The sequence below is a fragment of the Gadus morhua genome, chromosome 7 (genome assembly GCF_902167405.1).
Source record: "Gadus morhua chromosome 7, gadMor3.0, whole genome shotgun sequence".
NCBI lineage: Eukaryota > Metazoa > Chordata > Actinopteri > Gadiformes > Gadidae > Gadus > Gadus morhua.
In genome coordinates this window covers 13,094,302-13,109,437 of record NC_044054.1, presented here as the reverse complement: position 1 = coordinate 13,109,437, position 15,136 = coordinate 13,094,302, and the positions used below count along the sequence as shown (strand labels likewise).

General features: G+C 46.9%; 2 protein-coding genes across 4 annotated transcripts in view; one reads left to right on the top strand and one right to left on the bottom strand.

Annotated features, from left to right (window-relative positions):
- Positions 1-8,905, top strand: part of LOC115547002 (pecanex-like protein 3) — a 35,348-nt gene extending 26,443 nt beyond the window's left edge. For all 3 annotated transcript variants that reach the window (XM_030360891.1, XM_030360892.1, XM_030360889.1), the window contains exons 30-36: positions 145-248; positions 499-646; positions 1,036-1,266; positions 1,790-2,064; positions 3,682-3,854; positions 4,565-4,977; positions 5,338-8,905. In XM_030360891.1, coding sequence (XP_030216751.1) covers positions 145-248; positions 499-646; positions 1,036-1,266; positions 1,790-2,064; positions 3,682-3,854; positions 4,565-4,977; positions 5,338-5,493 — 1,500 coding nt within the window. In that variant the 3' untranslated portion in view covers positions 5,494-8,905. The remainder of the gene's footprint in view (positions 1-144; positions 249-498; positions 647-1,035; positions 1,267-1,789; positions 2,065-3,681; positions 3,855-4,564; positions 4,978-5,337) is intronic.
- A 230-nt stretch (positions 8,906-9,135) lies between these two features.
- LOC115547639 (immunoglobulin superfamily member 11) lies at positions 9,136-14,654 on the bottom strand. The gene is made up of 7 exons (XM_030362011.1): positions 14,476-14,654; positions 12,484-12,638; positions 11,669-11,735; positions 11,227-11,358; positions 10,321-10,479; positions 9,654-9,776; positions 9,136-9,439 (listed from the first exon to the last, which is right to left on the bottom strand). The coding sequence occupies exons 1-7, from the start codon at positions 14,537-14,539 to the stop codon at positions 9,240-9,242; spliced, it is 900 nt and encodes a 299-aa protein (XP_030217871.1). The 5' UTR covers positions 14,540-14,654; the 3' UTR covers positions 9,136-9,239.
- Between the last annotated feature and the right edge of the window lie 482 nt (positions 14,655-15,136).

Here is a 15,136-nt window from a genome sequence, read left to right as displayed (position 1 = left end):
TAATAACATTGCTGTGCAAAGGTCCTGGTTGTTATCTCCTTGTGTTCGTTGTGCTTCCGGGAGGAGGTGTGAAGCATCTGTACTCTCTGTACGAACAATGCCCCCTGACTCTGTTGTTGATGTTTTAATGATGTTGTGTTGCAGCCTGTGAACAGCGAGAGGGACTCGGCTCTGGTGAATCTCTGCTTCGGCCTCTGCATTCTGGGTAGAAGAGCCCTGGGCACTGCCTCACACAGCATGTCTGCCAGGTAACCACACACACACACACACACACACACACACACACACACACACACACACACACACACACACACACACACACACACACACACACACACACACACACACACACCGTAGTCTATCCCACTTCACTCCACAGTCTAGTACTCTAAACCTCAAATGTTTATTTTATTTTTTCCAAAGTGTTACCGTTGTATAAATGGTATACATCCCCAGTAATTCAGTGGGTTAACTGTGTTGTGTGTGCTCTCACTCCAGCCTGGAGCCCTTCCTGTACGGGCTCCATGCCCTCTTCAAGGGGGACTTCCGCATCACCTCTCCAAGGGACGAGTGGGTGTTTGCGGACATGGACCTGCTTAACCGGGTGGTGGCTCCGGGGGTGCGGATGTCCCTTAAACTTCACCAGGTACAACGTGGATCAGATCTGTGCACGCTCTTCACAACACTCTTCTAATCAATTAGTTATTTTTTGTGCAATTGAGTTATTTATAGAAGCATTAAATCATGTAGCAGATGCTGTATCTAAAGTGTCTTAGTATTCGGATGTGATTAAGCAGGCCTTGAGCTGTAGTTGGCTGCGAGTGCCTCTCCTTGAAGGATTGGAGGAATGTTTATTTGTACAAGTGATCATTGGAAGCAGTGAAGATACCAAGTTATCCTGCTCAAGGACAGCTCAGCACAATAGAGAAGAGCAAACCCTAACACTTGCCAGGTGAGCTTATGTGTTACCTCTCTTCTGCTCCTGCTGCTGCTCCTCCTCCTCCTCCTCCTCCTCCTCCTCCTCCTCCTCCCCAGGACCACTTCACGTCCCCTGACGAGTACGAGGACCCGGCGGTGCTGTACGACGCCATCACGGCCAACGAGGAGAAGATGCTGATCTCCCACGAGGGCGACCCCGTGTGGCGCTCGGCCATCCTGGCCAACATGCCCTCGCTGCTGGCGCTGCGCCACATCATGGACGACGGCAGCGACGAGTACAAGATCATCATGCTCAACAAGAGGTTCCTCAGCTTCAGGGTCATCAAGGTCAGCATCGGCTCAGTGTACTTAGCGATGGGGTTAAGCGTGGAGGTCTCCCTGAGCGAGGCACCTCACCCTGGCTGCTCCTGACCACGGTTGACCCCGCCGTCGCTGTGTGATTGGGTGAATGTGAGGCGATATTGTAAAGCGGTTTGAGTGGCCACTGGTTAGCAAAGCGCCGTATAAATGCAGCCCATTTACTATAATGGAGTTTACATAGCCTGAGGAGTGAGCGGCTCCTTAGCTTCGGGCTCATCAGGGTTAGCATTGATTTTGTATAATATGCCGTAGCATAGCTACTCTAACTTTAATAGGTTAGCATTTGTGTAGCTATAGTGTTCATTCAAATCTATCATTCACGGAACTCGACGCCTTTTATGTTTTAAGAGTAAGTGATTGAAATATTAAAGCTTTAATGAACATTTCTCGTAGCTTTTGGCTGGGACACATGTTTTTAGAGAGAAGCCTATTCATAGAGAACTTGGTTGACTCTTTGATTCTGACCATCACCTCTCTCTGACCCCTGCAGGTGAACCGGGAGTGTGTGCGCGGCCTGTGGGCGGGGCAGCAGCAGGAGCTGGTCTTCCTGCGCAACCGGAACCCGGAGCGCGGCAGCATCCAGAACGCCAAGCAGGCGCTGCGCAACATGATCAACTCGTCGTGCGACCAGCCCATCGGCTACCCCATCTACGTGTCGCCGCTCACCACCTCCTACGCCGGGGGCCACGCCCAGCTGCGCTCGGTGTGGGGCGGCCCCGTCAGCCCCCAGAACATCTACACCTGGCTCATCAGCAGCTGGGACAGGTGAGCGCGGCACACGCCTAGCCTGACTCACTGGGGCTGCTCCTTATGGAAGAAATCATAATCAGGATTATTCTGGTGACGTTTGAAAACATGATGTGTTGTCCTGTCTCTACCAAAAAACACTTTGTAACTGAGAAATGTAGCTTTAAAAAAATACACAAAATGGTCAAATAGAAAATGTTCAAATCTAAAATAATGTACAATTATGATTCCAGCTGTACTTGCACTTTTTATAAAACATTATATAAAAATATATACTTGATTATATTAGTTTTGTGATCTTCTGATGCTAAAAACGCGATCAAAATTTGATTTATCGCCCAGCCCTATCACACACACACACACACTGACACCTAGCAAGGCACGCACTCACCTACCTACTTCCAAACTAGTCTTAACCTTCCTACAAGCACATGTGCGCCTATGCTTACACGCAGACGCGTGCACACACACACTCACGGCCTCGCTCGCATACACACACGCACACACTGAAAATATTCAAAGCCCTCAATTGAAAGTTAGGATCCTCCCCCAGGACGCATAAATTATTCTACTTGTAGATGAAGTATTCATCAGCATGATGAATATCCTTTACTTCTAGAAGGATCTCTCATTTGCATGATGACCCCGTGTCCTCAACGCATTTACATGTTTGAAAAGGCATTTCAGTAAAACCTATAACCTCAGTACGCGGAAGCCTTTTAGCAAAGCCATAACCTTGATGCATTTACCTCGCCTTGGTAAAAACCTTTCTGTTAAAACTACATTAGAGTTGTAAGGTCAATACGTTGAAGTAAAATATTGGCTCAGTTGAGCAAATATTGAACAGTTAAGTACGTTAAGATTATTTGTCTGAAATTATTTGCTTTTCAATAATAATCCCTGAAGTAGATTGAGGCACAGCTATCATGATATTCCCCTCAATAACTCAGTTTATCGTCGCCACTGAAATAATAACTCTTTCAGATTGATTGAATCATCTCTAAATTCTGTATTGTGCCGTGGTTTGAGAACATGACTCACATGGTCCACAAGGACCGACTTGGAAGTCAAAGCAAGGTGGCAGGCCAAGTGTCTGGAGGGAGGCGGGCCCGCTTTATGGGCCTTTTGCATTTATCTGAAAAGCTCCCGCTATTCTGAAAGTGGAAGTGAACTCCCTGTTTCAGCTGAAAAAATGTGATTTCTTTTTTTTATGAGGCCATTACTGGTGTTTGGTTGAATGTTATAATATGTCACAGACCGGGGCGTAACACTAGGAGCGTCAGGGAGGTTTAACCCTCTCTCTGAAACTGCCATCACCAGTTGCCCAGCGGGAGCTACATCCAGACATCTGAGCTGCCCCCGTCAGGTGGTTGTTTTAGGGCGCCTGCTAGGAGCCCTCCCTTCTCTACTGCCATGGGCCTCCGGATCTATAAATAGCACGGATCTGCTTCCAAATGGCACTTATGGTCGTTGCACTGTAATCGGATCTCCTGTCTGAACTACCTTTTATGTTTCACTGATTTTCTGTTGTGTATTTATTGATGTATTGTGATCCAGGCAGCAAAACGACTCGCTTTTAGGGGCAATAAAGAACGTGAACTTGATAATGTACACTTTGTTTGGTCCGTCGTCTAGGTTACAGAAGGGTTGTGGCGCCGGCTGTAACAGTGGCGGGAACATTGAGGATTCGGACTGTGGCGGAGGCTCCGCCTCCATCTCCACCAACCCCGCCACCGCCCACACCACCCAGAGCACCCCCGCCTCGGGCCTGCCCCCCCCCCACATCTCCACCCTGCAGCCCTCTATGGGTGAGACCCCCGACCTGATTGGCTCCAGCCGTCACAAACCTCTCGGGTGCCTTGTAGTTGTAGACCATAGAGACTCTAGCCAGTATAGGCATTATTAATATTTATTACACGGGTCTTTTCAACGTTCCGTTCACTTGCATGGGTACTTCACAACTTCCGGCGTTGAATTATTTTTTGATAATTCATTGGCAACGGATGAATAATGACCGCTGTCAAGGTAAACAAAAGGACTTTTTGCCTTTGGTATCACTCCGCACGTAGTCCGGTAACTTGTCAATGTAATAAGCGGGATATGTATCAACCCAAGCACAGTCGGTTGCTAAGCAACGACGTCAACGTCTTGGGCGGACTATTTCTCTGCTGATCAACACTATGAATGCTGGTAACGAATACATTGTAAATAAATTGTTTCGTTTTGGGAAGTAGCCGTGTAATAAGCGGGATAATGTATAGAACTTTGCCGGTCATTATCGTAAAATAAGCCCCTTCATGGCGAAGCAAGACACCTCCGCTGCGCGTCGGTGTCCTGTTCGCCCTGTCGGGGCTTATTTTCTCGATAATGACCTGCGTTCTATACATTATCCCTTACATACATTTAGGCGGGTTCTTCAGGCTGCCATTTTTGGTGTACCACTACGGGCCCACTACTACTGTAGCTGACACATACAGAGTCGGTCCAGTGTGTGGAATATCCCTCTTCTCCACTCCAGGTACAGACAACCCTGTGGGCCCCACCCCTAGTTGGCCACACCACCCACAGCCCCTCCCCTTGGCCTTGCTCAGCCAATCCGAGGGCCGGATGGAGGCGGGGCTCCTCAGCTCCCTGCAGCGCACCTCGTCCATCCAGGGGCTGCTGGGGCAGCACCTGTCCAGCTCCCAGCTCTCCTTCAGCAGCTCCATGGGGCCCTCGCCTCTGGGCGCCGAGCGCTTCTGCCCGGGGAGCTTCCTGGACAGCTCGGCCCAGCGCGGAGGCCCGCGGTCGGGCTTGGGTCTGGGCCTCGCCCTGGGCTCCGGCCTGCACTACGACAGCCATTTTGGAAAGTGGAGCCTTTCGGCCAAGAAGGGCTTCAACGGGCCGGCGTCGGAGGCCGACCCCGGGCAGCTGCTGACCGTCCGCACGCAGGTCAGACCCGGAGACCATACCAACACGAGCTGGTATCGATATGAGCCTTTCAATGCAGCCACGCCATGATTAGCCTTTTCATAGTCTGCTGAGCTAATGCAAAAATCCATACAGAAAACCCACTGCACATTATGTGTACGGTCGATATCAGTTTCAGTAAAGGTAATGTTCCAGCTTTGCATAGTGCAGTGATTTGGATAAAATAAGTCATGTGTTAGCGATCACGCCGCTTAGCATAGCCAATGTAGCTTAGCATAGCCAATGTAGCTTAGCATAACCGATAGACGGATTGCAATGCGGCGAGATACATGTTTAGATGTTATCGGTTTCCCCGTCTGATTGTGTTGGTTGTTTTGGCAGATGATTGCTCCCGTACCTCCACCAGAGACCTTCGTGACCCTTGACCCTCTGGGTGCCACCCTGGCGCTGGACAGCAGCCCCTTGCTGACCTCCAGGGACCCCCCCACCCCGCGTGAGGAGTCCACAGAGCTGCCTCTCCTGGAGCACCTCCGATGACCCTCCCCGAGCCCCCCCCCTGCTCCCCCGACACTGGGCCACGGCCCTGGGGCCAAGGCACACACACACACACACACCCTCCCATCAGATCTGTTGCGGTGGGGGCCCCGCCCTGCTGGACCAATCCAATAAATCAAGGACCCCCAGTTTGGCTGGAGGTCGGAGCCCCGGGGGGAAACAAACCAAACTCAACTCGTCGGGCGTTCACGTTCTGTTGTCTGGACGCCCTTTTACCAGCGGCGTTCTCCTCGTCAGCCAAACGGGTGCCGCAGATGCATGCGAGAAGGTCGAGAGACTTCTGCAAACGACTTTAATCCAGAGGCCGCCGTCGCTCTCGTGGGCCTTTGGGGGGGGAGAGAGAGTAACGACGTTTGCGGCGAAAGGTTTCCAACCCATGGGGGCGGGTCAACGCGACCAGGGCGATCGTAAGGGACGTGTCGTTTCCAACTGAGATTGTTTTTTTTGTTGTTTCGTTTTTCATCGTATTTTTTATTTTTATTTTGAGTCGGAGACAGATTGCTCACTCCGACGCGGCTGGGCGGAGCAGCAGCAGCACTATGATCTGCCAGCCCTAAGGGGCCGTCTGACATCAGCAGCAGCACTATGATCTGCCAGCCCTAAGGGACCGTCTGACATCTGTAGCTGCTGTGTGTGCTGGTCGGACATGGGCGACCAAATGACAAAGACACTAAACATGATGCAAATTGGCACGTGCCCTTACTTTTTCTCCTTTTGTGTTCTCTGTATGGAAAGTAGTAAGACACACTCCCAAAAAGTCCAAATGATGATTGATCTGTAATTTATTGAAGTGTTTGAAACTGTGCCTCCTCACAGGGACACGCTGATTGGTTCTCCCTGACGGAACCTGTCTCACAGCTGACCTGGTTCTTGTTCTCAGGCCAACACGTGGTGCTTCTACTGCCTAGTTTACACTCTAGTTAGTCTCCAATGACTAGTTACGGCTAGGCCTGGTAACCAGTCCTAGGAGTGACTCTAGTGAGGCCTGGTAACCAGTCCTGGATGTGGCTAGTTATAGTTAGGCCTGGTAACCAGACCTAGTTGTGGCTAACTATAGCCATGGCTAGTGACGGGCCTAGATATCACGAGTTAAGCCTAGTATCCAGTCTCAGATGTGACTAGTTATGCATGGTAACTAGTCCCAGAAGCGGCTATTGGGACTGGGCTCTATGATGAAACATACTGACCAGTGACATTGTGTTGATCACAAGAACACTAACTGGAGTACTGAACACGCCTTGTGTTGTTTGATTTGCTACGTTTTCTGGTGAGTGGAATGTCCTTTTTTGTTTTTGTTTTTTTTACTTGAAGAATCCCAGATTCTCTGGTGTCGACGGTTCCCTGAGCTGCTCCTATAGGCTGATTGATCCCGAGGCGGTTCCTATAGGCGTACTGATCAGCGCGTGTTTCGGCTGACTGGCCAATGCCTCTCTCTGAGGAGCCGCGCTCAGCGCTACGTTTCTCTACTGCAGGGTCCAGCGCTGAATTAGCAAGCGGCGCTACCAGACACACACACACACACACACACCCGCACTCACACACAGCCACACCGACACCCACAATCACTCACACACTTACATGCACACACAGGCACCTCTTATGTACTGGCCTGCAGTACGCCGCCCCCTAGCGTTGTACTACTGCTACTGCATCTTCTGCTACTACTAACCTACCCTACAACTGCTGTGCAACCGTTACATCCAGCGTTTTAGTTGGAAATAAACAAAAATTGAATAAAGGTGGAATATTTATTTGAGCAATGTTTGTGTCAAGGGTATGTTGTGAATGGATACAAGGGTTTTTCTGCTGATCTTTTGAATCTGGGGATCAGATTCTTCCTGTTATGACTCCCTTCTCACACCTTCTCACACTCGCACACACTCTTGTTTGGTGTCATTTTGGTCCTCTCGGCAACGGTTTTCTGAAGTATGATTTCTGACTGGAAGTGTTCCCTGGGAGCCACCTGAGGTCGATCTTGTTCCCACTCACACTTCACTACTGTTATCAACACATTAGAGGAGGTCTGATTCCAGGAACCCTTGGCGTTCTGATGGCAGGAATCCTAGGAGTTCTGATTGGAAGAATCCAAGATGTTCCTATATTTCCCCAATCCAAAGAGCTCTGAAGAATCAAAGGAGTGGTGATTTTGGTAATCCAAGGAGTTATGTTTTCAAAATCATAGGTGTTCTGATTTGAATAATCGCAGGAGTTCTGATTTGAAGACTACCCAGGTGTTCTGATTCCTTGGATTTCTATTTGAAGAATCGTACGGGTTCCGATTCCAGGCATCCAATTACTTCTGATTTGAGAGTTCCATTGGTTCTTGTTCTGATATCCCAGGGGTTCTGGTGTCTGGGGCCCAGCGGTCTGTGGTAGATGACGTGTGGAACAGAAGCTGGCACTCTTGACATCTGTTGCTCTCCTGCCCCCTATGTGGCTGAGTGAAAGCTGTGAATGACTTGGTGCAGTGTTATGATCCATACAGGCCTATTTACCAGAGGACAGCCTTCTACACGGTTATTATCACACAAAGTAATGGGCGAACCACAGGAAAAGCATTCTCAGGGTTTCCACTGGGGATAACCTCTTTTTACTTTCTTTTTGTTATATGTGGAAATGTTAAAAAATACAGGAAAAGGAGGAATAGAAGAAGCATAATTTGTAGCACAGTCACGCATTAATTGGGTTTTGGTAAAGTCCCAGGTATTAGTATCTATGAATTATGTGTTTACTTCAGCTTTTGGGTAGATATACTGAATCACTTTGAACTGCTTTTTTTCCTTTCTCTCTTTAAGGACATTTCTGGGCTTTGCTTAGAACCTTGAATGTTTAGAACGGATCTCTTGTTCAGCCGGTAAAGAGTTTGTAAAGTATTACTATTGCTAAGCACACTGAGGGCTACTCCATCTTGAACAGGTCGGCGTCATTCAACCAATCCCAATCAAACACTAGAGCAAGGCACAGCTAATTGGACGGACCCAGGTGTCAATCAAAAGGGATGATGTAGATTCCTTTCAGTCTCTGTACATGCGGTTTCTGTACAGCATGTTTCGTATATAAATTCCATATATATTTAAGATATACAAATCTATTTTATAATGTTTGGATTTTCTTTCTTTTTTTTACATGAATGCTGTTTTTGTTGAGGCTTGGTGGAGATTTGACTGAGCAAAGAGCTCACTATGAAATTGAGTTTCCTATCAGTCATTTTCGAAGAATCAATTCATAACTTTTTTTTGCACAACTGTCCTTCCATCCGACATTATTTTATACTTTAGTTTTAAAAGGAGGGGAAAAGGTATTTTTATTTAAGTTAATCAATGTTCTGTACATATTTTTTGTCTTATTTCACACTTCTCTTTAAATTAAAGCTTTTGTGTCTTTTGTTTTCAAATGTGAAGCTCCCGAGTGCTTTTATTTTTACTTTTCCAATTACCAGTCTGCAGGGCAAAAATTAATATCTGATCAATATCTGATCTAATTGATTTAAATAACTATAGGTATGTTTACTTTCATATTAGCTCATTAGAAAGAACATGAATCATAAGGCCTTCTGACCCAGGTGTTTTTTTTTATTATTATTTGACCTGAAGGAACTTAAACAGCGGACATCTAAAGTCCCCCAATTCAGCAAAGCAGAAGACCAATAGGGTAGGGGCTAAACGCATTCGCAGTTAAAAAAAAAGAATATATACATCTCTTAACGGAGATCTTTCTCTAGTTACTTATCAGACAAACGAGCGCTTCATCAGAGAGGGGGTGTATCGTATCTCGTTGTAACAGGACTCCTCCGAGGCCCCTCTCCTCCGGCCGTCCTGCCCACTGCGGCGGAGCCAGGCCAGCAGCAGCACTAGCGCCGTCAGCAGCAGGCTCATGGACAGGCTCAGCAGCACCCCCTGCAGGATGCCCGTGGAAGCGGCGGGCGCAGCTGAAATAGAAAAGTCAAAATACGTTTTTTTTTAACCTCATCTATTCACTCATGGTCATTTTAGGATACAACACTCACTAATGCGTTTCGAGTTGGAATTAAGGATTTTAAATCGGCCTAAAATAAATAAAAGACACTCGATCCGGACAGGAGTTACACACATGTTTTATATTTGAGCGTTAAAGATGTTAAGCGGACGTAAACGGTTCCTTACGGGTGTAGACGGACAGGTTGATGTAGCAGCTCTGTGTGTGCAGCTTGTTGGAGGCGGAGCAGCGGTACAGACCGGACGTCTGGGAGGAGACGTTGGCGATCTGCACCCAGCCGGACATGTCTCCTGTTGGGGAGGGTTTAGCATTAGCATAGCATTATTTCCCCCCCCCCCCCCCCCCCCCCTTGTATGCAGGGCCCACAATTTGGTGCTACGGCCCTGCTCATCTGTAATCATTAGCATTTATCTTTGTATGTTTAACGAATTCTAATGATCAATGGTTTAACTGTCTTAATAATTGCAATGTATTGCTTATTTTATTGTGCACAAAAAAATATGTGTTTGGTCCTGAGGGTCATTAAGCCATGAACAAGTTTGGAGTTTTGGGGTTAAAAGGGACAAGTAACACTCACTATTTTAATACAAGGGAGTACTGCTTCATACACTTCTTGTGAAAGATTGTGGGCTCTGTTTAGCTGAAACGTTGGAGCCTTGATACATTGGTCCTTGATTTGACTTCCCCTTTGGTCCAAAAACAAGGCGTGGTTCTATTTGGCGGAATGAGAGTCGATGTCTCAGAGCCCACGTGTTTGAAGGAGTACTCTTGCTAGAATAACGCCCCGCCTGACGTTCCTCAGGGAGCCCCGACCCTTTGAGGCGCTGGTCCTACCGTGGTCCATGTTGATGGGCAGCGTGATCCGCTCGGGCTCCATCTTGAGCCACTGGAGCTCTGGGGTGGGGCGGCCCCCCGCCACGCTGCAGGACAGGGTCACCCTGCCCCCCACCTCCACCACCCCCTCCCACTGGCACACGGGCAGGGACGGGGGCACTGGGGGAACACACACACACACACACACACACACACACACACACACACACACACACACACACACACACACACACACACACACTCACAAACACCCCACACAAACACACCACACACACACACACATACAGACAGATAGACAGACACACACGTTCACATACATGCATACATACACATCAGAGAACAAGAAGTCCACCAGGCCACTCCTGAGGACCTCATGGTGGCATCTGATTGGCCGAAATTAGTGCAGGCTAGCTATTATGTCACCTGGGATGGATTCGAGCCAATTTGAATACATCTTTTGCATTAAAATTGTTTCAATATTTATTTGAGTGTTTAGTAACATCTCAATGGATCTGCCATATGTTGGAGGCAACTTTAATTTGCATGAAATATTGTGTGGGGCAATTAATCAAAGAAGCTAACCTCCATGCACCCTGTCATTTCTCTTGCCACAGCTGTTGTACTATTTCATAATTTAGCAGACACTTAATTCCAAAGTGAGCTACAGTGAATATATATTTTTGGATACATGTCATTAAGGTCCTCCGATACAAATCAAGAGTAAAGTAAAGTATCTCAATCATATGCTATTTAGTCATGTAGCAGACACTGTACACATCTAAAGCAACATATTGCGAAGTTGTTTTTAGATGCAAGTAGCTTAAGGATGGCAGGCTGTGGGGCCAACATGGAGGCTGATGAACGGCTGAAAGGAGCTCTATCTGGAGGGGGTTCGGAGGGGCTCACCCAGCACATCCAGGACCAGCTCCTCTATCCCCTGCTCTCCGGTCTCCGGGGGGTTGTTGACCACACAGTGGTACACCCCGGCGTCAGACCCCCGCGTGTCGTTCAGGAAGATGTCTGCCTTCCAGGGGATGCCTGGTGAACAGACACACACACGCAAGCACGCACACGCACACGCCCACACACACACACACACACACACACACACACACACACACACACACACACACACACACACACACACACACGTACACACACAAACACACTATGAATATGTACTACCTACTGTAAATTAACTTACTTACTCAAAAATACATTTGTTCTCATTAGTTTTTGTGTTTATCGTTCTAGGCCTCTTTTTGATTGATTTAAGTTAGTTTGTATAAGCGTTACCTAATGCTCATATTTACTGATATGACTGTAATATATGATGTTGCATGTTTACCTGTAAAGCCCACTCGTCCAAGGAGGGAGGGGTCCTCGATCACCTGACCGTGGTCATAGACGATCACCTGGAGAACCACGGATATGAAACAAGGTCTTAAGCACGTCAACTTGAATACACCTTCAAAGGGAAAATGAGTTATTCATCATATTTAATGTTATAATCTTCATACATGAATCATTTGTTAAGATCGGTTTGGTTTTCCCCTAATTTTAGCCAGATTCAAAGTACCAAATTATTCTGTACTCTTCACAAACCGGGTTGTATGAAATCCTGATGTCCAACACTGCTTAAGTCCAATTGCAGGCATGTGATTAATAGTAAATCAAAAGGTCAAATTTTATTTCCTTGATTTGCTGAATATTCTTCTCTTTATCTGGTTTTTAATTAACATTAAGGGCATTTAGCAGATGCTTTAATCCAAAGCAATTTACAACGGTTAATACGCAAATTGACACATCAACGGCGGAGTCAACCATTCAAGGCGACAGCCAGCTCGTCACCTTGCGTGGAGCAGTAAGGGTTAAGTGTCTTGCTCAGGGACACCTTGACACACCGGGATCAAACAACCTTCCGCTTACAAGTCAACCTGCCCTACCTCTAGAGCTAAGCCGACCCATCAATGCTCCAATCATCCAAAGTAGATCCGCTGTACTCTTTTATACGCAGGTTGGGATAGGGCATCTTGGACTGCAGAAATTGGGGTCTGACTGCAGAAATTGGGGTTTGAACCCAGAACCTTTCAGATGGGAACACCCTTACAAGGACGTCACTATACCAGGCCAGCGCCTAGTGTCTATGTGGATGCAGGCTACCTGTATGGGGGTCATCGGGCTGGAGAAGGGGGTCAGGGTCCAGATGATGTTGAGTCGGGTCAGGGGTGTGGTGGTGGTGAAGGAGCAGGGCAGCAGCACAAAGTCCCCCTGGACGACCTCCACGCTGGGGTCACTGATGCTCACCTTCACCGCCGCTGGAGCCCAGAGACACCAGGTTAGAGACACCAGGTTAGAGACACCAGGTTAGAGACACCAGGTTAGAGACACCAGGTTAGAGACACCAGTTAGATACCAGGTTAGAGACACCAGTTAGATACCAGGTTAGACACCAGGTTAGACACCAGGTTAGAGACACCAGATTAGAGACACCAGGTTAGAGACACCAGGTTAGAGACGCCAGATTAGAGACACCAGGTTAGAGACACCAGGTTAGAGACACCAGATTAGAGACACCAGGTTAGAGACACCAGTAAGACACCAGGTTAGAGACGCCAGGTTAGAGACACCAGGTTAGAGACACCAGGTTAGAGACACCAGTTAGATACCAGGTTAGAGACACCAGTTAGATACCAGGTTAGACACCAGGTTAGACACCAGATTAGAGACACCAGGTTAGAGACACCAGGTTAGAGACAACAGGTTAGAGACACCAGTAAGACACCAGGTTAGAGACGCCAGGTTAGAGACACCAGGTTAGAGACACCAGGTTAGAGACACAAGTTAGACAACAGGTTAGAGACACCAGTAAGACACCAGGTTAGAGACACCAGGTTAGAGACACGGTTAGAGACCAGGTTAGAGACACCAGGTTGGAGACCAGGAACAGTTCCTTGAGATTCAGATTGAAATATAAACTATTGAAGTTAAGCTCAGTTAACTCCAATACAATATTTCCCATTCCTAAGGGCGGGGCCTGGCCACTCTACGCCCCAGGACCGACACGGGGGACTCTGTCTGCTTTCCCTCGGGTCGGCTTAGCTCAGGAGGTAGAGCAGTTGTCTTGTAACTGAAAGGTTGCTTGTTCAATCCCCAGCTCTTCCTAGCTGAGTGTTGATGTTTCCCTGAGCAAGAGACTTAACCCTAACTGCTCCTGATGAGCGGGCTGTCTGCTAAATGCCCTAAGTGCAATTGTCTGTGGAGGGACACCATCTCTCCAGGTTCTGATGCCCTATGGCCATTAAAGGTCCCAACACACAAGGCAGGCAGGGAGCAATGTCAAGCACTTTACCTCCCTTAAACGTGCTCTATAAATGCATTTGATCATTATCATTATAACTGCAATAAGTTTCCGATGCTGTAATAATTACGTGTATAACATATAATTATGATGGTGCTGTTGGTCATTAATGTGGATGGTTTTCTGAGTCTTGTCTAGAAATATGTTCATAGAGTTGATCTGCTCGTTACTCTCTTCCCTCATTAATACAAAACACCCCCATGCCTCTGTCCTCACAAGCCCTGTGAGGACAGCCCTGCCCTGTGTGTGTGTGTGTGTGTGTGTGTGTGTGTGTGTGTGTGTGTGTGTGTGTGTGTGTTGTGTTGTGCGTGTGCGCGTGCGTGCGCGTGTCATTATGTGTATCGACTGGTAATTACACTGGACAGTTTTCAGAGTTGACCCAACTAATCAGACGGCCTGTCCTCATTTAAGTTGAGTTATTTTCACATTTAAATCATTTATCTTATGCATTCTTCCTTAATGAGACAGCTAATATCTCTTAATTTCGCCATAGTTTCTAATATTTAATCATATTATACAAAACCCAATTAATGATGTTATTTAAATGTTTTTCAGACCAGGGCCTGTTTACTCTCATATTTATTAATACTGGTACAGGTTATTCGATGCACAACGCATCACATTCCAATCGTTTTGTGACATCATAAATAATCATCATAAATAAATAATAAACTCAATAAGCAATGCGTAAGAAAACCTATTACTAAGATAAATGTGAAGAAAATGCAAATTTTGAATTTGCATTCATTAAACATTGTAATAAAAGCTACAATGACATAGATAAGCATACTCACTGTTGCCAAGGGGGATAAAGCACAGGCACACGGTTCGTAATAACCATCCTCCATAGCAGCCCATGGCTGAGGAAAAATGAGTTCTCTGCTTCCATGTGTGGACGGATGTACAATTTGGACTGCAGAACCAAGCATGCAGAAGTAATGTATTGAGCGATGCCACCAACCACGCTCCCACTCTGCCATTCCTCCCCCAATCGCTTATTTTCCAATGAGTCCCAAATAGCCTATTAGGAATAATGGTCATTCAATACAATGACTGGAATGTGGGTCATCTCAGCATTATTACCACCAGAGGAAAGGAGATTGTGACCTAATGTCAAAACTGCCTAACAATGCATAAAAAATCTATTTTCTATGTTCTATTATAGAATATAAGACAATAAGAGAATATAAACTCAATGACTTCTCCATGACTACGCCATGGGGAAAAGAGCATTTTAGTTTATATATACAACCACAAAAAAAAAGAACAGATGCATGCGGCTAAACTACCCCAAATATACATATTTATAAAGTAATCAATTTAATTCAATTGTAAGAAGTCATTAATGAGGAAAACGTTGTCACCCTTTGGCCTGTCATTGTGCGGGCCGGTACAATGTGAGGACCTGTGTGAGAGCATATGACCAGCCCAGCGAGGGGCCGGCTCTCTGTGCTA